The 22,584-nt window shown below is 36.9% G+C and overlaps 1 protein-coding gene across 1 annotated transcript in view; it reads right to left on the bottom strand.

Annotated features, from left to right (window-relative positions):
• Positions 1-22,584, bottom strand: part of ADGRV1 (adhesion G protein-coupled receptor V1) — a 555,854-nt gene that overhangs the window by 336,877 nt on the left and 196,393 nt on the right. Inside the window, exons 76-78 of the mRNA XM_008061062.2 lie at positions 16,346-16,588; positions 9,228-9,635; positions 2,462-2,646 (exon numbers count right to left, since the gene is read on the bottom strand). Of these exons, the coding sequence (XP_008059253.2) occupies positions 2,462-2,646; positions 9,228-9,635; positions 16,346-16,588 (836 nt within the window). The remainder of the gene's footprint in view (positions 1-2,461; positions 2,647-9,227; positions 9,636-16,345; positions 16,589-22,584) is intronic.

The raw sequence follows: 22,584 nt of genomic DNA, 5'->3' as shown, positions 1-22,584 counted from the left end.
ACAGGCATGTGTTACCACACCTGGCTAATTTTTTTTTATTGTAGAGACCAGGTCTCACCAAGTTCCCCGGGCTGGTCTTGAACCCCGGGACTCAGGCAATCCACTCGCCTCAGCCTCTCAAAGTGCTAAGATTACAGGCTGATCCACCGAGCCCAGCCCCAGTACTTCACACACACACACACACACACACACACACACACACACACACACACACACACACACACACTGGCCTGAGTACAAACTTACTTGAAGCAAAGAAATGATCCATGTCAGAGACTTGCACAGACAGCGTTAGAGACAAAAGACAGTATGGAGCTGAGCTGCTAATGATTCCTCCCAGCCAGACGCTTGGAGGCAGTGACGGGACAAAGGGCCTCCTAAAAGGAGGCTCTGCCAGGCTCTTCTGACACTTTGTTGACTTTCCACATCAAGGAACCTTTACTTCCCAGGACCCACTTAATCAGGGTGAGAGGAAGAGCTCAGTGTCAGGAGATGTTGCTTCTGTACTGTCATCTCGAGATACACCCTGGCACTGACCTTGGTTGAAAGTCTGGGGCACTTTGGAGCCATGGGGCTGAGAGGAAGTTTTGTTACAAAGCAGGTGTTACAGTATATTCTGACCACACAATGTGGTGGCCAGCAGGGGCTCTGGAGACAAGTGGAAGGGAGTCCAGGACTCACCGTGGACTCATTGTGTGACCCTGGCGAGCTGTGTGAGGTTCCTAGACTCGGTTTTCCCAGACTCACTGTGTGACCCTACTAAGCAGCGTGAGGTTCCTAGACTCAGTTTCCCCGTGGACTCACTGTGTGACCCTGATGAGCAGTGTGAGGTTCCTAGATTCGGTTTCCCCATGGACTATGCGACCATGGCGAGCCATGTAAGGCTCCTAGACTCAGTTTTTACATCTGCAAATAGGAATACTAAGAGCCCTAACTCTAACCCTGAATAGCAACTCAAAATTATCTTTTGTGAGAACAAAAAATACATACAATTTTTGGCAAGGCTTAGGTTGAACTATATGAAAATGTCAATATTAAACTGTTTTTACCTACTGAAAAAGGCAATTCATATTGTTCAATTTAATACAATGTCAGGACTATAGCGGTGGTGTAATTCATTTCAATTTTATTATTTTTATTATTATTTTATCCCTTATTCTCTTTTGTAGCCCAGTTATGTCTGGATAGACTTTCTCTTTGAACTTCATGTGTCTTGTGACCTAAGAACTAACATTAAAAGTTTCACATATCCAATCAATTTTTTAAAATTAACCTGTTAGAGTTCATAAAAGCCTCCATAAATGAAGAGATGATTTAAACTATCATATACAATTTTAAAAAATAGACTTCAAAATGTCATTAAATTTCAATGTGACTTAATGAACCCTGATGACAGCATGCATGTATAACAATAAAATTTATGCAGATTTATATAAACACCCAGCCAGACACATCTTGTTAAATAACAATCAAATAATAGTCTTTGGTTTTTAGATAACATATATTACTCTGAGGAAATTGGGAGGAATCTCAATTCTTAAGTTAAATAGAAATAACACAGTTTTAGGGCTTTGTACTATAATGATCCAAATTACCTTTATGAATATAATTAATATTATCATAACTTCTGAATTATATTAAATATGGTTTGGAGTTTTTTTTAATTTATATTTTAGATACAAGGTCATGTTCTGTTACTGAAGCTAGATCGCAGCGGCACTATATCATAGTATAAACTGTAGCTTTGAACTCCTGGGCTCAAGCAATTCTCCTGCCTCAGTAGGAGTAGGAGACTACAAATGTATGCCCCCACACCCGCCTGATTTTTAAATGTATTTTTGGGTAGAGATGAGGATCTCACTATGTTGCCCAGGCTGGCCTCGAACTCCTGGTTTTAAGCCACCCTGCCACCTCAGTCTCACAAAGTGCTAGGATTACAAGCATGAGCCACTGCACCCTGACTAAAATATAGTTATAAAATTAATCATGTAATAAACTTGCGTGACATTTTGTTTTTCCCCTTTCCTCCTGCTAACTTTCCACCATGAAACTCCAGCCATGAAAAGACCAGTCTGAAGGTCAACAGCATTCTGAGAACTGTCTCCAAATGGGTGAAACAATTGTGTCTCTAGAGGGAAGCACAATTATAGCACATCACAACTTTCCTGCAGGTTGGCTTCACCTTCCCTTTTTTCCTATTCAGAATGCATCTTCTACTCATTAAATAAATAAGAGTCATCTGTAGTAAGACTTTTGTTATTTTTAAAGGACTTGTCAAAACAGGAGGACTATGTTGCTGACAGCACAAACTTATTTTTCCTATGGTAGCTGCCATATTTTCTTCAAATAATTAACTTCATTTACTCAACAGGTACAACATATCGACAGTGTAATTCTTAGTCATATCATCTAAATGTCAAAATACATAAGAGGGGCCACTAATGTGTTAAAAGGGACTCACTTTTCACCGGGAGAACCACAGGTGATGTTAGTCAGCAGAGAAAAGGCAAAATTCTCAGTCACTTCAGCAAAGTGGCTGAATCCCCTCGTATCCTCGCGCTTTGGGTTGACAAGAGCACAAAGAATCTCGTAGAAAAGAGTCCGGCTTTCCACACTGAAAGCTTGATTTCTTCCTTCAGCAGTTATCTAGAAAAAATATCCAAATGTCAAAACACTTCTTTAAAAATAAACCTCTTAAACTATACATAGCATATATAGTAGACATGCTCTTTATTAAGATATTGACATGAACAATATAAAGATGAACTTATGAAAATTTAAGAGAAATTAGTATCAAAATTATACTTCAAATACATCTATTTGCAACTTATTATTATTATTATTATTATTATTATTATTTTGAGTTAGAGTCTCATCCCATCACCCAGGCTGGAGTGCAGTGGCATGTTCATGGTCACTCCAGTGTCGACCTGCTGGCTCTGGCGATCTGTCCCCCTCAGGTTTCCAAGTAGCTAGAACTACAGGCGCGTGCTACCATGCCCAGCTAATTTTTTGTTTATTGTAGAGACAAGGTCTCGCCAAGTTGCCAGGGCTGGTCTCGAACCTGCAGTCTAAGTCAATTCACTTGCCTCGGCCTCCCAAAGTGCTGGGATTACAGGGTGAGCCATTGAACCTGGCCTATTTGCAATTTAAAAGGTATATATAATTGTGTATGAAGAAAAGGCATAATCACCAAAATATTTTCTAATTTAATCATTAGATAAAGCCCCAAATGGCTACATGGATCACTTTATTTTAACTATAATAATTCTCATAAGTTAAAATTAATCCCTCAAGGATTCCTGTTCTTTTTGACCAACAAGTAAGGAAAGAAATACCTCAGGAATATTTGCTTCTAACAGAAGCAAGGACTGTTCTTATATGTTTTTCAATGAACAAAAGCTACTATAATCATTGAATTTCTAAAGCACCAAATGAGAAAATCCTTTCCAAGAGCAGTCAAGAGCTCCTGGCACTCTTGCCTTGTTCAGTAAGAGACCCTCCCTACTTTAAAAAAAAAAAAACTGGGCTATTTGTTGTTTGAGAGACAAAGAAAGAAAGGAAGAGGAAAAATCTTTATAACTTTTCTTTGCCAGATTGAAGGGAATCACACCTTTCCAGATTCACTAAGCAGGAGTGTGAAGTCACTGGCTTTTTATTCTACTACATTCTGATACATCTGACAGGTTCCTGTTACTTCTTCGGACTCTAAAAGTCATTACTTTCTCTGTGATTTGTACACTGTGTCCCACCTGCCAACCTACATTATCACCCTCTTTGTAACTTGCATGTGCCTTTATTAATAAACTTATGACAGCCTTGAAATGACTCGTCTGTTTCTTCAACTAAATGAGCTTACTTTGAGAGTAGCTCATGTTCCCCATTTTTAAATATATAACTTTATAATCTAGTACAGTTCTAAGCTTATAGCTGAACTCAAGATCTGCACAGAGTGGCTGGGTGTGGCAGCTCACACCTGTAATCTCAGCACTTTGGAAGGCCAAGGGGAATTGCTTGAGGTCAGGTATTTGAGGCCAGCCTGGGCAATATAGCAAGACCCTGTCTCTACAAGAAAAAAAATTATCTGCATGTAGTGGTATGTGCCTATAGTCCCAGCTACATGGAAGGCAAGGCAAGAGGATCTTGAGTCAGGATTTTGAGGCTGCAGTGAGCTATGATTTATACCACTGCACTCCTGTCTGTGGCAGAGCAAGACCCTATTCCTTAAAAAAACAAACAAAAAACAAATAAGAGTAGCCATCTTAAAGATAGTAAGACAGAATAATGAATAATCCACAGAGAAATATGATAAAAGGTACAGAATAAAAATTTAATAATGCAAAAATGACAAACGGAGCCAGAGAACAGCCCACTGGATTCTGAACCGAGCAAACTGAAGATGATAAATGAAAAATGAGCTCAAGGAAACCTTTCAGAACTCAGAGAAAAGATAACAGATTAGTAGGACAAATCTTAAAGCAAATCCCTAAGATACAAGTATATAAAAAGCAGACAGAAGAAAAAAAAAACACAGTTCTTTAACAAGCTGATGAAGTATTCAAGTCTAAAAATGCAGACATTGCTTTATTCCAGGAAAAATTAGAAAAAGAGACAACACCAGCTGTATCTTGGTGATTTTTTAAAATATTATTTCAAGAGTTAAAAAATCATACCCAAAAACCAGACAGAAAAAAATTACTAACGGAGAAACAAAAATACAGTCTGACATCAGACTTTTCTGAAACTGAAATGCCAGAAGCCAGTGGAGCAATATGTGTAGGATTTTAAGAAGTAAAAGTTTTGGTCCAAGAATTCTAGAATTACCCACATTTTCATTCATATTCAAGGAAAATAGAATGTTTTTTTAGTATAGTACACAAAAATGAAACAAAAAGGCCATTTCAATAGCACTTTGTTGGTATGGGCATTTTGTAGGTCTCAGCACTTTCTAGTAACCTTTTTCATCTTCTCAACAGCCTGTGAGAAAGGTTCTGTTGTCTTTGTTTTGTTTCCAGTTAAGGAAACGGAGGCAGAAAGAGGATGACTAACTTGTCTTACAACATAAATTTTGTTACTAGGCAAGCCCAGAAGCTCTCTACAGCCACCCAGCACTGAGTGGAAATATCCCCCACTTAACCAGTCCAAAAAATAGCAACACAGATTGCAGGCATGAAATACAAAACCAGCCAGTAACATAGAGATAGGAGTTAAGTACGGAGTTAAGTGGAAATCCTTGTTAGTAAGATTACAAAATAAATCAAGTGTAAAAAAAAGACTATTGAAATTAAAAAACACATAATATTTTAAAGTATATGCTAAAAAGAAATAGTCTAGCTCTAAAAGGCCATTTTACACAAATAACAACAACAAAAGAACCTCCCAAATTTTCAAAATTGACTTAGGAGCAAATAGAAGACCTGACTCAACCATGGGAAAAAATTCAAAAGCTGTCGGGATAGAAAACAAAAATGGAGACCTTTAAGGGATAAAGAGTAGCCTATTAAACTTCCATAGGACAAATCAATAAATAATTTCTGTGTTCTTTCAAGTGTTCTAGAACCCAAAACTAGAAGCAATACATCCTGATTTGAGTTTTACCAAACTTTGATAACCAGGAAATCAAAACCTGATGAAACTGAAGATTAGCATATAAAATTCAGCAGGAATTTTAAAGACTACTCTTATTAAGACAGCTGACAGCTTTTAAAATAATTTTTATTTCACTATGCCTGGAACAATCAGAGGATAGATTATTGTGTCATAGCAAAAATTTGTTCAAACCCACAGCTGGATTTTACCCAGAAAATCTTGACATAAATCATATAAAGTCATTGCTCTTTTTAATAAAATGTTTGTATCCTCTGAACATAGTTAACTTCTAGCTTGTGCAAAAATAATATCTAAGATTTATTGAGATCTTACTAAAAAGAAATGCACCATATAGAGCAGATTTTGTTTGAAAGAACTTAGAATATGGGAGAAAATCAAACTTACAAACATGAAACAACTTCACTTAAAATATAAGACTTTACAAAATGAAGTTCCTTCCAGCACTTGGAAGTTCTAACCTGTATTTTTAAATATGAGGTTTTTTTTAGAGTGTATATTAATTTCATATGACATATATGAATGGTTTCCCAGATAAAGTATAGGTGAGCCTATCTGAATTTTAGATAAACAACAGTAAATTTTTGGTATGCGTATGTCCCAAATAAGTTTTTATGATATATTTATACCAAAACATTTATTTGCTGTTTATCTGAAATTCAAACTTAATTGAGAATCCTTGATTTTTATTTGCTGTTTTACAACCTTATCCCTACGTAATAATTTACATTTTTAGTGCTTGTTTCATTATTCTGACTCTCATGATTGTAACTATGTCTAAAATATAAGACATATATTTTAGCATTTAATTGATACATCAACATTTATTTAATTAAGCCCCTCTTAATGGCTATTATCCTTCCCAATTTTCGTTGTTATAATAAATAATGCTGAAATAAACATTCTTGTCACACAAATATTTGCAAAAATTGTTCCCTCACCCATTAGTTGTATTTTGACTTTGCTTGTGGCATATACAAAGAGAAATCTCACTAAAACTGTATACAGTCAGATTATCAGTCATTTCCTTTATGGCTTCTGGGTTTTGTTTGATGCATGAGAAGGACTTTCTTTACTCTTAACTAAAATGATGCATCCATTTATGTGCTACTTTCATGGTTTCGTTTTACAATGAAATGTTTGATCTGTCTAGAATTTATTTTGGGGTAAGGATTAGGATAGGGACTGGCTCTATTTTGCTTCTGAGTAGTTACGTCAACTGTCTCAACAGCATCTACTGAGTAATAATTTTTGATCATTGATTTTAAATGTTACCTTTATCATATCTGAAGTTTTCATTTGGATTTGGGTTTATTTTTGTACTTTTTGTTCTATTCCTTTGATCTGAATACCCATGCCTGCACCAGTGCCACTTTATTTTAATCCCTGTAACATCATAATATATTGTATCTCAAATAGTCTCATAGCTAAAGACATATGGTCCTCCTCATTTTTCTTCTTTTTCAGAAAAGTTCTGCCATTCCCAAATGTTTATTCTTCCAGGTAAACTTTAACATTATTTTGTCAAGGTAAAAACACTCCAAACTAATGTATGAATACTTTGATAAGAATTACATTGCATTTATAGGTTAATTTTCAGAAAACTATTGTCTCCGTAATACCGAATCTCCTTATTGCAGAACAGAGTATAGATTTCCATTTATTCAAGTCTTTTATGTTACTCAGTAGGATTTTTAAATTTTCCTTATTTACTTCCTACATGTACATATATTATTGCTATCAAATAAGTCAGTTACTTACGTTACCAGATTTCAGTACTGGTGTACTTACATAAATGATATTTGAGAATATAATACACCATGGTAATTTTTAAAAATTTTAGTGACAGTAACTTGATTTGAAAATAAAGAGAGCAAAGAAGGCTTCAGCAGGAATAAAATGCTAATGATTTTATAATATTTTTATAACATTTAAAATATATCTTATTCCTCCAGTTAGTCCCAGATAACATATAAGTTGTCTTAATATATAAGAAAAGTACGCTATTTGATAACGGTTACTCAAAAAAGATCATTACATTTTCCCACAGAAGTTGCTTTCATAATTCAGTTTTATTATTCATGACAGAACTAGTAAATGATAATAAAGATGCACTATTTGACAAGTCTACTGAATTAAGTGTTCAATCTCAACCAATAATAGCTCTCTTATATAACTTGCTAAGAAAAAAGTAGCAGAATTTCCATATATCTTCTCTAAATCATATAAAATGAGAGATTCTCTTTTCTTCCCTAAAATGTGATTATTGTATGTTTTTTTTCTCTTCTTGGCCAAAAGAAAAATAACTTGCCACTGTCCTACACCATTTTATCATTAGAAAATTTAAGTAACCATAATCAGTGGAGTGAGTTTTTATCTCTAGACCTTTTTCTGCACAAAATAGCAGTTACTTCTCTTTGCTGTATAAGCTGCTTGGCATGGCCTTCTCTTCCTACTTCTTTACTTTATAATTTTCTTTTCTACCCTTCAAGCATTGTATTTTAAAAGATACCATAGGAAGTAAAACAGGCATGATGACATAAAACTCCATTATAAACATGTTAAATATTTAAAGGTCCCTCTGTAAGAAATATAGTATGTACAAATTCACATGCACTTGAAACTTTTAATTCTAGTGTACAGATATGTTGATAAGAAATATATTGATTGGAAAGCCCAAAATAAACTGACACAGGAATCTTTTCTTCAGTGATAATTCTTTTTATTTATTTATTTATTTGGCGTCTCACTATGTTGCCCAGGTTGGAGTGCAGTGGCACGCTCATGGCCACCCCAACGTCAACCCACTGGGCTCCAGCGGTCCTTCCACCTCAGCCTTTCAAGTAGCTGGAACTACAGGCGCACACTACCATGCCCAGCTAATTTTTGATTTATCGTAGAGATGAGGTCTCACCAAGTTGCCTGGACTGGTCTCGAAACCCAAAGTGCTGGGATTACAGGCTGAGCCACCTAGCCCAGTCAGTGATAATTCTTTTTAGATATCTTTTTTCATTTATAATCTTAGGATCTTACATCTCCATTTAATGCCATCATTTACAGAAGTATAAATAAGTCAAGTGGTTTAAAATAAAATCAGGTTGACCCAAGTCCATACCAACTTGAGTGCCTGAAATGATCTTGTCATTTCTTAGTTCTTTTCTGTGAAAGTGTTTAGTGACCAGGAGAAGCAGAGGGCAATGGTTCCTCTCCCACAGCATCTAGCCCAGAAGGACTACGTAGATCATCTAGGCCAAGTCCTGCTTTTATGTACTCAAACATCTGAGCCTCAAACTCCAAAGATAATTGGCCAGTTTCTGGGGAATCCCAAAGTGCCTGCAGCCTCTGACCTCTGGAGCCTCTTTCCAGATACTGGGCCACCCTCCCTATACGTGAGATGACGCATCACCTCCAAGTCTACAACTGAGGTTTCCAAAAAGGCATCCGTCATATCTAAGCAAAGGACAGTGTCAGATAGGATGTATTCCATTCTTCAGAAATTAAACTCTGTTGTAATTTCATGGTAACCAACATGATAAAAGAGCCTGATTTTGGTTTTGGAGGGTCTTAAGATGTATGAAATCTTAGTAAGCCAAGTACTAATACTTGCAAGAGCTTCTTACCTTCTCTATTAAGTGCATCACGGCACTGAGCTGCTCCTCCGTGGTTTCCGTGGCCACTTTCATGCTGACCGTGTGGAGCACTCTGTTGAGAATGTCACCATCCAGGGGCTGGTGGAGCTGATCGGCAAGCCCCCACACGGCCTGCGAGTCTGCGTCAGACACAAGCGTGACGTTGGCGGTTCCATATACTTTGTCAATTTTGGCACCACCTTTTGGGTCAAAAAGCACAATCTGGAAGCGTTTAGGAAATGGATTTAAAGACCCCGTCTCTGGCGTTAGGATGACATCCAATACAGTGCTTCTCTGGCCAGGTTCAAAGACCAATGTGCCTTCAGTTCTCACAAAATCCTTCCCAGAAACAGCTGGAGAGATGAGGGTACGACCGATGGTTTCTGCACTCCTCAGTTCCTAGGATTAAACATCACTAAGTGAAATGATAATGCCTCTGACCTTGTCCTAGACAAATTCTATTTTTCTTAAACAAGCGGACGGGTAATAATGACAACTCTCCTTCAAAAAATGGGCTTTTATACTTTTTTGATCTTTTAAGGGAAATTGGAGCACTAAATAGACATCATACAGCTATGAGGTTAGGAAAAAAACACTTTAGAATGGATCAAGGAAGAGAGTTAGAAGAAATGGCACGTTTGTCTCTGAGAATTTCTCCAATTTTGAACACAATGAAAATTGTGCTTTAAATAACACATGTTGTAAAATATAATTGTGGCAGAAAGAGGGAATATTTACATCTTCCCTCTCACTTAGACATTTTGGGGGAGTTGGGAGCATAGAGAGGAGGCAGAGGGGAGAAAAGAAAAAGAAGAAGAAATTGACTTCATATTTATACTAAGATATGGAAATATCGTAAGGATCAGGTCCCAGACATACACACCTCTAATTTTCTTCAAACTATGGTTATCAAAAAGTTTTTTGGAAAAAGTGTTTTAGAAAGCGAAGCATGAATACTTAGTGAAGGAAGAACCCAAAACAATGTGCATGTATTTACTACTGAGCCAAAACTATTAAACTCCTAGTACGTGCCAGCTGGCATACTGCAGATACAGATTTGAGCATCACAATACAGTTCTCATGGACACTGCTCATCAAGCTGAGGCTATAAAGCTCTATGAAGAAGAAAGGGAGGAGGTAAGGGGATGCAGGGTGGTGGTGAGGGGACAATCTTAGATAAGGCTTTGATGGAAGCTTTTGGTGTATTATTTGAACAGAGCCCTCAGTGAAGTAAAGGAACAGGTTATGGAAGGATCTCAGGGGAAATATCCTAGGTAGAAAGAATAGCAATCACAGAGGCCCTGAGATGGGCCTATAGCATTTATGTGCAGGGAACAGTAGCCTATCAAAGGGCACAAATGCTATAGTGACTGTTTTCATTTCATTTAAACTAAAATGAAAATCAATATGATTGTAACAGATTAGCAACTTGATCCATAATTATTTACTCATCCATGTCAGCTATTGAAAAAGAGAATTATATGTCTGTCTTCTAGTAATATGTCTAGCATTTAGAGAGGACAATGCAGGCACAGTGAAACAACAACAAAATAAAATTATACAAGAGGTTAAAGTGTTATATCCACTTTTTTTTTTTTTTGAGTTAGAGTCTCACTCTGCTGCCCAGATTGGAGTGCAGTGGCCGCTTCCGGCCACCACAGCCTCGACCTGCTGGGCTCCGGCGATCCTTCCGCCTCAGCCTTCCAAGTAGCCGGAACTACAGATGTGCGCTACTATGCCCAGCTAATTTTTTTTGATTTATTGTAGAGATGATGTCTCGCCAAGTTGCCCAGGCGGGTCTCGAACCCGCGGGCTCAGGCAATCCACTCACCTTGGCCTCCCAAAGCACGGGATTACAGGCTGAGCCACGGAGACCGGCTTATTTCCACTTTTTTAAATTAAAATTTTTATTTTGAGATAATTGTAGATTCACACGTGGATTATAAGAAATAATAGAGATTTTCTGCACCCTTTAGACAGTATCCCTCACTGGTAACATCTTGCACAACTATAACAATATGATGATGAGGATATTGACATGGATACTGTCAAGACACAGAATCCTGTAGTCCCCATAGAATCCTTCATGTTGACTTCTATGACTGCATTCATTTCCCCTTGCCCCACCCTTTCCTTAATCTCTGGTAGCAACCAATTTCTTTTCCAATTCTACAATTTTTGTAATTTTAAGAGTATTATATCAATGAAATCACACAGTGTATACTCTTTTGGGATTGGCTCTTTTCACCTAGCATGATTCTATGGCAATTACTCTAGGTTGTTAGGTGTGTATTCATAGTCTGGTTCGTATTATTGCTGAGTAGTGTTCTGTGGCATGGACATAAAACAGTTTGTTTAGCCATCCACCCATTGGTGAATTTCAGCTATTATTAATAAGCTACTATAAACATTCATATATAAATTTTGCTGTGCACATAAATTTTCATTTCTTTGGAATAAATGCCCAGAAATGCAATTGCTGAATCATAGGCTAGTTCATGTTTAGTTCTTTAAGAAACCACCAAATGTTTTTCTAGAGTGGCTATACCATTTTGTATTCCCATTGGCAATGAATAAGTGACCCAGTCTCTCTGACTCCTCATCAGCATTTGGTTTTGCCTCTGACTTTATTTTAGTCATTCTGATGGGTGTACAATAATATATCATTGTGGTTTTTAACTTGCAGTTTGCTAATGGTGTTGAACATCTTTCTTTCTTTTTTTTTTTTGAGTGCAGTGGCACAATCAGGCTCATGGAGCCTTGGCCTCTTTGGCTCAGGCAATCCTTCCGCCTCAGTTTTCTGACAGCTGGGACTACAGACACGTGCTACCACATCCAGATATTTTAAAATTTTTTTATGGAAATAGGGTCTCGCTATGTGGCTTTGCTGGTCTTGAACTCCTGGGCTCAAGCAATTCATCCACCTCAGCTTCCAAAGGTGCTGGGGTTAAAGGTGTGAGACACCACACTTGACCTGAATGTCTTTTTAATATGAGTGTCAGTCATTTGTAAATCCTCTCTGGTGAAATATCTCTTCATGTCATTTGTCTATTTTTGTTTATTGTGTTCTTTCTTCCTTCCTGATGTTCCAAGTTTCCTTTAATTTTAAAATCATTCCCTTTCTGTTTAGAGAACTTTCTTTAGCTAATCTTTTAGTGTAGGTCTTAGTTTTTCTTTCATCTGACAATATCACAATTTCCCCCTTTATTTCAGTGTAATCAGAAAGATATGTTCACCAGACATAGAATTCAGGGCTGACAGTTCTTTTCTTCCAGCACTAGAAAAATGGTGTGCCGCTTCCACCAGGGCTGCATGGCTTCTGATGAGAAATCTCCTGTCATTCTAATTGCTTGTGGCCAATAGATAGGATACGATTTTCTCTTAGTTCTTTTAATATTTTTCTTTGTCTTTAACATTCATTAGTTTGACTATGTTATAGCCTAGTGTGAATTTCTTTGAACTTCTCTTGTTTGAGGTTCAGTTAGCTTCTAGAATCTGTAGGTTTATAACTTCTGCTAAATTTAGAAAATTTCCAGTCATTATTCTTCCAATTGCTTTCATCCCTAAACTCTTACTCCTTTGTTTTGGGACTCCAATGACATCATGTTAAATCTTTTTGTTATAGTTGCAGAAGTTCCTGAGGCTTTGTACATTTTTGTTTTCAATCTATTTTCTCTCTGTTGTCTAGATTGGGTAATTTCTGATGTTCTGTCTTCAAGATCACTAATTCTTTCTTTTGTTCCCTTCATTCTGCTGCTGAGCCTGTTGTTTATTTCAGTTATTGTATTTTTCAGTTTTAGAATTTCCATTTGCTCTTCTTTGAGTCTTCTATTTATTTGCTGAGACTTCTTATTTCTTTGTTAAGACTTAATTTTTCTTATTGTTTCAAGGATGCTTGTCAATGCTCACTGAAGTATTTGTATGATGGCTGTGTTAAAATTTTCTCAGATAATTCTAATCTTTCTGTCTTGCTTTTGCCACTTTTTGATTGTTCTTTTTCATTCTATTTAAGAGCTTCCTTGTTCTTGGTATAATGAATGCTTTTTTATTGAAACCTTGACATTGTGCATATAATCTTATGAGACTCTGGATATTACTTAAATCTATTTTCGCTGTCTTCTTTTGATAGTGCTCTGGCAGGGGAGAGGGAGGTACCCATGGTATTACTGTCAGGTGGAAAGAGAAGTCTGGCTTTCCCATTTTGCCTCTGTTGGCACTTGGTGGTGGGGAGGAAGATTCCTGGGTGGAGGTGGGAGTCCAGCATCCACACTAGGCCTCTATTGATAACTTTTTGGTTAGTAAGGGTGTGAGTGCCTTGTTACCGTTTCCTCAGTTGTCTCCACTGATAGATACCATGGTGAAGTTGGGTGGTCTTTTCACTCCTAGGTGGTGGTGAAAGCTCTGACTATCCACTAGGTAACCTGACACTCTTCTGGCAGAAAGGTTGAGCTTGTGGCAAAGGTGGACATTTAGACTCTCCATCCAGTCTTTGCTGCTGTGATGCTTGGCTGGAATACAGCAATTATTATCTAAAAGTCTTCCTAGGCTGCCCTCTTTCTCTTCTTTTCTAGAGAGAGGGGGCTTTTGTGGGGGTCTTTTAGGTCCTTTTCCATTAGTGTTTCCATAGGCCAATTTCTTCAGCTCCAAGTCTGGGATATAAGGCAAAAAGAAAATCCTGGGAACTCACTATGTGTCAGTCCTTGGGCCCCCAGGTCTCTAGCTGGTCTGCTTTCTTCTCTCCATCCTTCAGAGTCTTCTGCTGTTGTTTCATATATAACGTTCAGGTTTTAGGTGTACTTAGCAGGAAAAGCACAGTTATGCCATCCTCCCAGAAACAAAAGTTCTCTATTTCTAGCAAATGTTTCCAATTCCATTCTTCAATTCCATTATATTTGTTAAAATGGTATTGGTATTAAGGCACTGCCACAGATACCCTTTACTATGTATCTCTCTCTCTTTCTCTCTCTATGTATATATATGTATACATAGAGAAAATATATAATATATATATAAAATCTCTCTATATATGTCTATGTATATATATAGAGAGAGATTATATATATTATAGAGATATATATATATATTAAGATCAACAGTTTATGTATATGTATAGAGAGAGCTTTATATTATATTAAGATCATTAGTTGATGCAGTTATGGAGGCTAAGCAGCCGCAATCTGCAGGGTGATTTGGGAAGCTGGAGCCCAAATAAAGGTGATAGTCTAGTTCCAGTTCAAGCTGGAAGGCCTGAGAACCAGGAGAGCCAAAGGTGTCATTCCAGTCCAATAGCCAGCAGGCTTGAGACCCAGGAAAAAACCCAAAGTTTTAGTTTGAGTCCAAAGGCAGGAAATGCCAGTGTTTCAATTCAAAGGTTATTAGGCAAGACGAATTCTCTCTTACCTGGGGGAGGGTCAGTCTTTTTCTTCTATTCAGACCTTCAGCTGATTGCAAGAGGCCCACCCACATTCGGAGTACAATCTGCTTTATTCAGTCTATTGATGTCAGTATTAATCTCATGCCAAAATGTCATCAGAGAAACACCCAAAATAATGTTTGGTTAAGTATATGGATATCCCATGGTTTAATTAAGTTAACATATAAAATTAACCATCATAGTAGGGCAAACTGGAAACTCCTAAAAATGTATTGCTCCATAAATAAGTGTCTTTTATGACTTACATGCTAGTGATGGCCAGCATGAGTTTTACAAAAAAAATCACACATGAAAAATGTAGAAAAAAACACAACTATGCTAGAAATGTTGGCATTCAGGTCCTTCTTTGGGCAACTTCATTTTCTCTCTCTTCGAGTGTATGAACTGACTTAAAATATGCCTCCAACTTCATATCAGCTATTCTTCCTTTCTAGTCCTACCTTCATTCACTTTCCAAAGTAGCGAGCAGATGATGGCACATATTTCATGAGAGAAGATAATAAAACACATACTTCTCACTTCTATTCCATCTTAAACACTCTACTAAAAATACTAAAGCTCCCCACCGTTAATCATAATATTTCTCTCTGTGTTCATGCTGTTTCAAGGTTATTTAGAACAGCTTACTTCTAGGGTCTCATATAATAGAGTTTTTTATTCTTGTTTGCTGAGCTGTGGATTCTGTCATAACAATAAGACTTCGGCCTGGCAAGCTTCCAGGACTACGGACTACCCAGAGCTGAAGACCTGCCCTTCCATCTCTGACTCATGAGACTGCTGCAATATCCTGGCCATATATATGTTCTATTTTATCCACAGCATGTTCTTGATTGAGTCCCCCAGTTGTGGCACAACCAAGCTTCATAACCTTGAGGCCTAAAGAGTCACCAGGTTTGGAATCTTGAAATAGGAAAAATGACAACACTGATCAGAATGGTAGTGTTCAAATTGTGGGTTTCCTGGATACGGTCAAAGGGGATAAAAGAGAGGACTAAGGAAGGCAAGCCACAATCCTCAGAATCATGCTTCAAGCAGAGCTAAGATATATTTTTGTTTTACTATTTCACTGCTAAAACAAAGTAAAAAATAATGCTAAAAAAGATATATGGTGTTGTTTGGACAAAGTTGAGAATTTGATCACTGAGTGTCACAGCATTCTCTCCTGAGTCCCCAGATGCCCACCTACTCCCTTTTACCTGATGTCACCTAACAGGAAGGGTGTGGAAAGTGGGCAGGAAGGCCTCATGAACTCATGGATTTGAAGACACAGAAAGATCAGTTAGGGCTGGATGTTCGGAAGAAGAAAACGTGCAACTCATTCAGCTATGAACCAGGACAAGAACCTTCCTTTCTGCTTCTGGTCTTGCCCAGTTTCACTCTGAAGACATCCTGACTTCCTAGAGGTTTTACAGGATAGATTTATGTAAGTCACTTCACGCTATATAATCAATGTTGCCAAGAGAAAGAAAAATAGAGATGTCTATCATTTTAAAATATATCTCACTGTTACTGATGAGTGAAAAACTGAGCTGTTTCAAGGATAAAACTTAATATGCTAACGTGAATTATGATGGTATCGTCAGAAAACAATGTATGTATTATCATCTGTTTCATCACTCTCGCTACAGTTAGAGAAGAAAATCTAAACATGCATGAATATATACTCCATGCTTACCTGGGTGCTAAAGTTAACAGACATCATTAGTCCTGTCCCAGAATCTCTGGCCACCTGCAAACTGATTAAGGTGGCCTTCTTGTGAGTCACTGCCAGCCGAGAACCCACAGCAAAGTACACGAGGCTCTGAAGTTCATCACTCGGTAAGACTGTAATCCATGCAAACCTGGCACTGTGGTTGATGGCTGCTCCAGCAGTCACTTCATAGAGTTCCACAAAGAAATGCACTTCAACTTGAGGTATCTGACAACGAGAAAAAGAAAAAGAAAGGACTATTACTAATATCTTTCTATTTATAGACGTCCTTATATTTAAAAATAACATCATATAATTACAGAAAAAACATGGACCCAGAGATGCATTCTGTATAATTACAGAATTGAGTCTTATGTTAGGTTTCTATGGTATTTATTTTTCGGTCTTGCTTTAAAAATCCATCTACCTTCTCTGGGTGAGCTTCTTACTGGAAAATCAATGTCTGGAGACAACCTATGTATACTTCAATAAGCAAAAGGATAAATAAAATGTATTCATACAATGAAACACTGAAAGTAGCTGAAAGGCATGAGCTAGCTCAAATTTTTTTTAAAACAGATGGACCTCAAAACATGATCATGAGTGAAAATACCAAACTGCAAAATTGATATGTAAAGCATGACACATGACAAAAATGTAAAGTTAAAAATTATGTAATGCTTGCTCTATACTGTTAATGGATACATATTTAAATAAAGATTTTTAAATCCACCAAACCACGACAACAGTGGCCTTGGATGGAAGGGTCAGGTAGAGGCCAGGGCAGGGTGTGGACCTGGAGAAGAACATTGGAGAGAGGAATAAAATGGAGTATCAACTTAGTCTGTAAGGTTTTATATTTATTTCTTTTATTTTTAAGGGGCCTTAAATAAATATGAACAAATATTGATGTCAATTCTGTAATTTTAGGTATTTTTCAAAATTTCCCATAATTCAGTATAAAATAAGCGTAAACTTAGCTTGGTCATCATTTTCTCATGTTTCATCTTGGTTCTTTCTCCACAATCTCAAATAACATATTCAAAATCTCAAATAACTTATATTCAAAAAGCTGGATTCGATTTTATGACATATTGTCAATCACTTGTTTTTACTAATGATTCACTCTTACCCAATAATTTACATCTTAGCAATATTGTGTTACCTGGCACAACCCAAAGGAGCTAAGCTGATGCATCTTTCAACTGCATGTCTAATTTGATATAATGTATCCTTTTTGTATACCAACAAGAGCCTTACTCATCATTTGTTTGGTCACTATTTTAATGATGATAATTATTTCATACCATGCTACAACAAATCTTTAGAATTACTCAAGAGCAAATAGTATCTTAGTCACATGATAAATAAACTTAATTTCCTTTTGCTTTCTGTAGAAATATGTTTAGTTTTTTCCTGTGTCACATATTCTTTACTTTTGCTAATCAACTATCAGTCAATATTGAAATATGGAAATTAACAGACTATTTCCACTTTTCAGAAACTACTCTTGGCAGATACATAAACTATAGCACAAGGAAAGTATGGGTTAACTATAATAAAGAGTTATTATTACCAAATGGCTAAGTGAGCTTGAATTCACAGTAATTTATTTTAGCTAAGGATTTCAGCATATTACATTCCAACAGAGACTCATCTTTATTTCCCAGTAAAATATTCCTTTTAATTGTGATGATGATTAGAACATTACTTATAACTACTTACCATAAAAAGAATATGTTATAGTCTAAGTAAAGAACCATCTAAAACTGAACAGTGTGCAGATTGGTGCCTACACATCACTAGACTGAAGACAAAAAAGAATCTTCCAGTCTTACAGACTAATTGGAAGATGCACGGATCATACATAAACCTCCCTACACTTCTAAATATGACTGGAAACCTCACAAGAACCCATTCCATGTGTAGCTACCAGAAGGTTCCTTTACCAGTTAAGTCAAAGCACTCTCCGATGATCTTCTGCCCCAACTAGTATGCGATGATTTTTCCTGGTACCAGAACTGCTCAGCAACAGGAAACCAAAGTAATAATGAAACCATATGTCACTTACTTAAAATTTTCAAAAACATGTTCAACAACTGTTTAAACTCTCCATTTAGTTTAAACAGGATTTGTGGGTTGACAGCATGCTTCCTAATTATTACCTTACATGTTTTGCTAATACAGAACTATAAACTAAAACATCAGTACAAAGGGAAATGGACTGAAATTCAAGAGATGGGTTCTAACCTTAGCCCAGTAATGAAATGGGCAAGTTACTTCAATTCTTCATAATTTGAACAAAAAGATCAAACAACTCCAGAGATGATAATTAGAGATAGAATGAGTAGAAATATGTTAAGTTGAGCATCAGGACTGGACTGAGGTGTGGAGGCACCATTAACAGGGGTGTCATTCTGTAACTGTGTCTATTATATTTGCAATACCCGTAACTCCCCTACCGCTGGTGTTGCTGTAGTTACTATTCAAGTCACTGAATTCAGAATGACAGCAATACCAGTCATCTGTTATGAAGGGACAATGTTTTGCTGAGAGCTATGCTAAGAACCTCTCATTCATTATCTCACTTAATCTGCCCACAGTCCTATAGTAACCCCCATAAAATCTGAGAGGTTCAGGAAAGCTAAGCAACATATTCAATGTCACTCAGCTATAAGAAGAGCTAAGATTTGAACCAAGGTTTTCTATCATCAGAGTCCAAACTCTTAGCTGCTATACTGATTCCAATTGCTCCAAGAATAAGTTCAGTATAACTGACAAAAAATGAACAAGATAATTTTATATCAAAAGTCTAGGAATAATTGTGTTGCACTGCTGAGTCCTTCAAAGAATCTCTTAAGCCCGTTACAAAAGAACGGGAATACAGAATCTGTCTTGCTTATATCATAAGTAACAGTGTATCGAACATAAAAAGAATTTGGACTGGATGAGTAACAAATTCTGTTTGACTCATAAAGTGAGACATTAAAATGTATGTTAGAAGTTCATATTTTCAACAAAATACTAGCAAACAAAATTCAACAACACATCAAAAAAATAATCCATCACCACCAAGTGGGTTTTATTCCAAGAATGCAAGAGATGGTTTAACATATACAAATCAATAAACACGATTCACCACATAAACAGAATTAAAAACAAAAACCATATGATCATCTCAATAGACTCAGACAAGGCATTTGATAAAATCCAACATCCCTTAATGATAAAAACTCTCAACAAACTAGGAATGAGGAATGTATGTCAAAGTAGTAAGAGCCATATATGACAAACCCACAGCCAACATCGTATTTAATGGGGGAAAAGTGGAAAACACTACCCCTCATAATTGGAACAGACAGGGTTATCCACTCTCACCACTCCTATTCGACATCATACTAGAAGTTCTAGCAAGAGCAACCTGGCAAGTTAAAGAAATCAAAGGCATTCAAATTGGTAAGGAAAAAGTCAAACTATCTCTGTTCACTGATGACATGATTACATACCTAGAAAACCCTAAAGACTTCCAAGAAGCATCTAGATCTGATAAACGACTTTAGTAAAGTCTCAGGATACAAAATCAACAAAAAAAATCAGTAGTATTTCTATACACCAATAACACTCAAGCCGAAAACCAAATCAAGAACTCAATCCCAGGGTACCTGCATGATCAATGTTTGTATACCTAACCTTGAATTGTACCCCATATCTTTATAATAAATAAATTTTTAAAAAAGAACTCAATCCCATTTACAACAGCCACAAAAGAAATAAATACCTAGGAATACCCTTAATCAAAGAGGCAAAAGATCACTAGAAAGAGAACTACAAAATGCTGATGAAATAGCATGTAGACAACACAAACAAATGGAAGAACATCCTATACTCATGGATTGGAAGAATCAATATTGTTAAAGTGACTATACCGCCCAAAGCAATCTACAGATTCAATGTATTTCCTATCAAAATACTAACTCACTTTTCACAGAAACAGGCAAAACAATCCTAAAGTTTATATGGAACTAAAAAAGAGCCAGAATAGCCAAAGGAATCCTAAGTAAAAAGAACAAATGCAGAGGCGTCACACTGCCTGACTTCAAATTATACTACAAGGCTATAGTAACTAAAATAGCATGGTACCGATACAAGAATAGACAGAACAATGGATCAGAGAATCCATTGTGAAGAAATGTGTTGAGGGAATTGGAAAGAAAAGAATAGAGAATCCAGAAATAAAGTCACACACCTACAAAATCTTTGACAAAGATGACAAAAATAAACAATGGGAAAAGGACACCCTCTTCAATAAATGGTACTGGGAAAACTAGCTAGCCATATGCAGAAGAATGAAACTGGACTCCTATCTCTCACTATATACAAAAGTTAACTCAAGATGAATTAAAGACTTAAATGTAAGACCTGAAACTAGACAAATCCTAGAAGAAAACCTAGAAAAAACTTCTGAACATTGGTTTAGGCAAATAATTTATAACAAAGTCTCCAAGAGCAAAAATGACCAAAAAATAGACACATGAGTCACAATTAAACTAAAAAGCTTCTGCACAGCAAAAGAAATAATCAGCAGAGTAAACAGAAAACCTATGGAATGGGAGAAAATATTTGAAAATTATGCTTCAGACCAAGGACTAATATTCCAGAATCTACAAGGGATTCAAACTACTCAAAACACACACACACACACACACACACACACACACACACACACACACACACACACACACACCCCAAACTCATCAAAAAGTAGGCAGAGGACATGAATAGACACCTCCCAAAAGAAGACACACAAGTGGTCAACAAACATATGAAAAAATGTTCGGTATCACTAATCATCAGAGAAATGCAAACTAAAACCACAATAAGATATCATCATACACCAGTCAGAATGGTTATTATTAAAAAGTCAAAGAACAACAGGTGTTAGCATGGATGCAGAGAAAAGGGAATGTTCATACACTGTTGGTGGGATTATAAACTCGTTCAGTCTCAACAGAAAAGAGTATGGAGATATCTCAAAGAACTAAAACGAGAAGTACCATTCAACCAACTTGATGCCTACAAATAGGTATCTAACTGAAGGAAAAAAAATCATTATATAAAAAATATACTTGTGGCTGGGCACAGTGGCTCAACCAGCACTTTGGGAGGCTGAAGTGAGGGGATGGCCTGAGCCCATGGGTTCGAGAACAGCCTGGGTGATTTGGCAAGACCTCATCTCTACAATAAATCAAAAAATTAGCCAGGCGTGGTAGCATGCACCTGTAGTTCCGGCTACTTGAAAAACTGAGGCAGAAGAATCACCTGGGCCCAGCAGGTCAACGCTGGGGTGGCCGTGAGCATGCCACTGCACTCCAGCCTAGGCAACAGAGTGAGACTCCAACTAAAAACACACACACCCACACACACACACACACACACACACACACACACACTCTTGTACTCATATGTTCACTGCAGCACTATTCACAATAGCAAAATCATGGAATCAATCCAAGCGTCCATCAATGATTGACTAGATAAAGAAAATGTGGTATATACACACCATGGAATATCACACAGCCATTAGAAAGAATGGAATCATGTCTTTGCAGCAACATGGATGAAGCTGGAGACGATCATCCTAAGCGAACTAACTCAGAAACGGAAAACCAAACACTGCATGTTCTTACTCATACGTGGGAGCTAAATGGTCACAAAGATGGGAATAACAAATACTGGGGACACCAAAGTGGGGGAGGCGGGGAGGAGGGTTAAGATTCACAAGTTACCTACTGGGTACAATGTCCACTATCCGGGGACTGGGCCATCTGAAGTCCAATCCCCCCTCCAATACCCAATATGTCCAGGTAACAGGCACGTGCCTATACCTCGTGAATCTAAATTAAAATTTGAAAATAAAGATGAGGAAGCTAAGCAGCAACAACAACAAAGGTCATAATTCTTACAATTTTTTTTTCATTTTTATAAAAACATAATTATCTTCCACCTTTCTTTTTAACTTTCCACTTACTGAAATGAGAATGTATATTAACCTTGCCTTTTAATATCTGGAAAGATGATCAGGGCGAAATGCCTTGAAAATTAGTTGCTTCTCAGAATACAGAAGAAAAATAATTTAAACATTACATTTTTTTTAATTTTTATTTTTTTTGAGTTGGAGTCTCACTCGGTCGCCCAGACTGGAGTGCAGTGGCCGCTCCCAGCCA

This window comes from Carlito syrichta, unplaced genomic scaffold, assembly GCF_000164805.1.
Source record: "Carlito syrichta isolate Samal-C Ts95f unplaced genomic scaffold, Tarsius_syrichta-2.0.1 Scaffold305037, whole genome shotgun sequence".
NCBI classification, from domain to species: Eukaryota; Metazoa; Chordata; class Mammalia; order Primates; family Tarsiidae; genus Carlito; species Carlito syrichta.
Note: the sequence above shows the minus strand (reverse complement) of the source record. Positions and strands in the feature narration are given on the sequence as shown.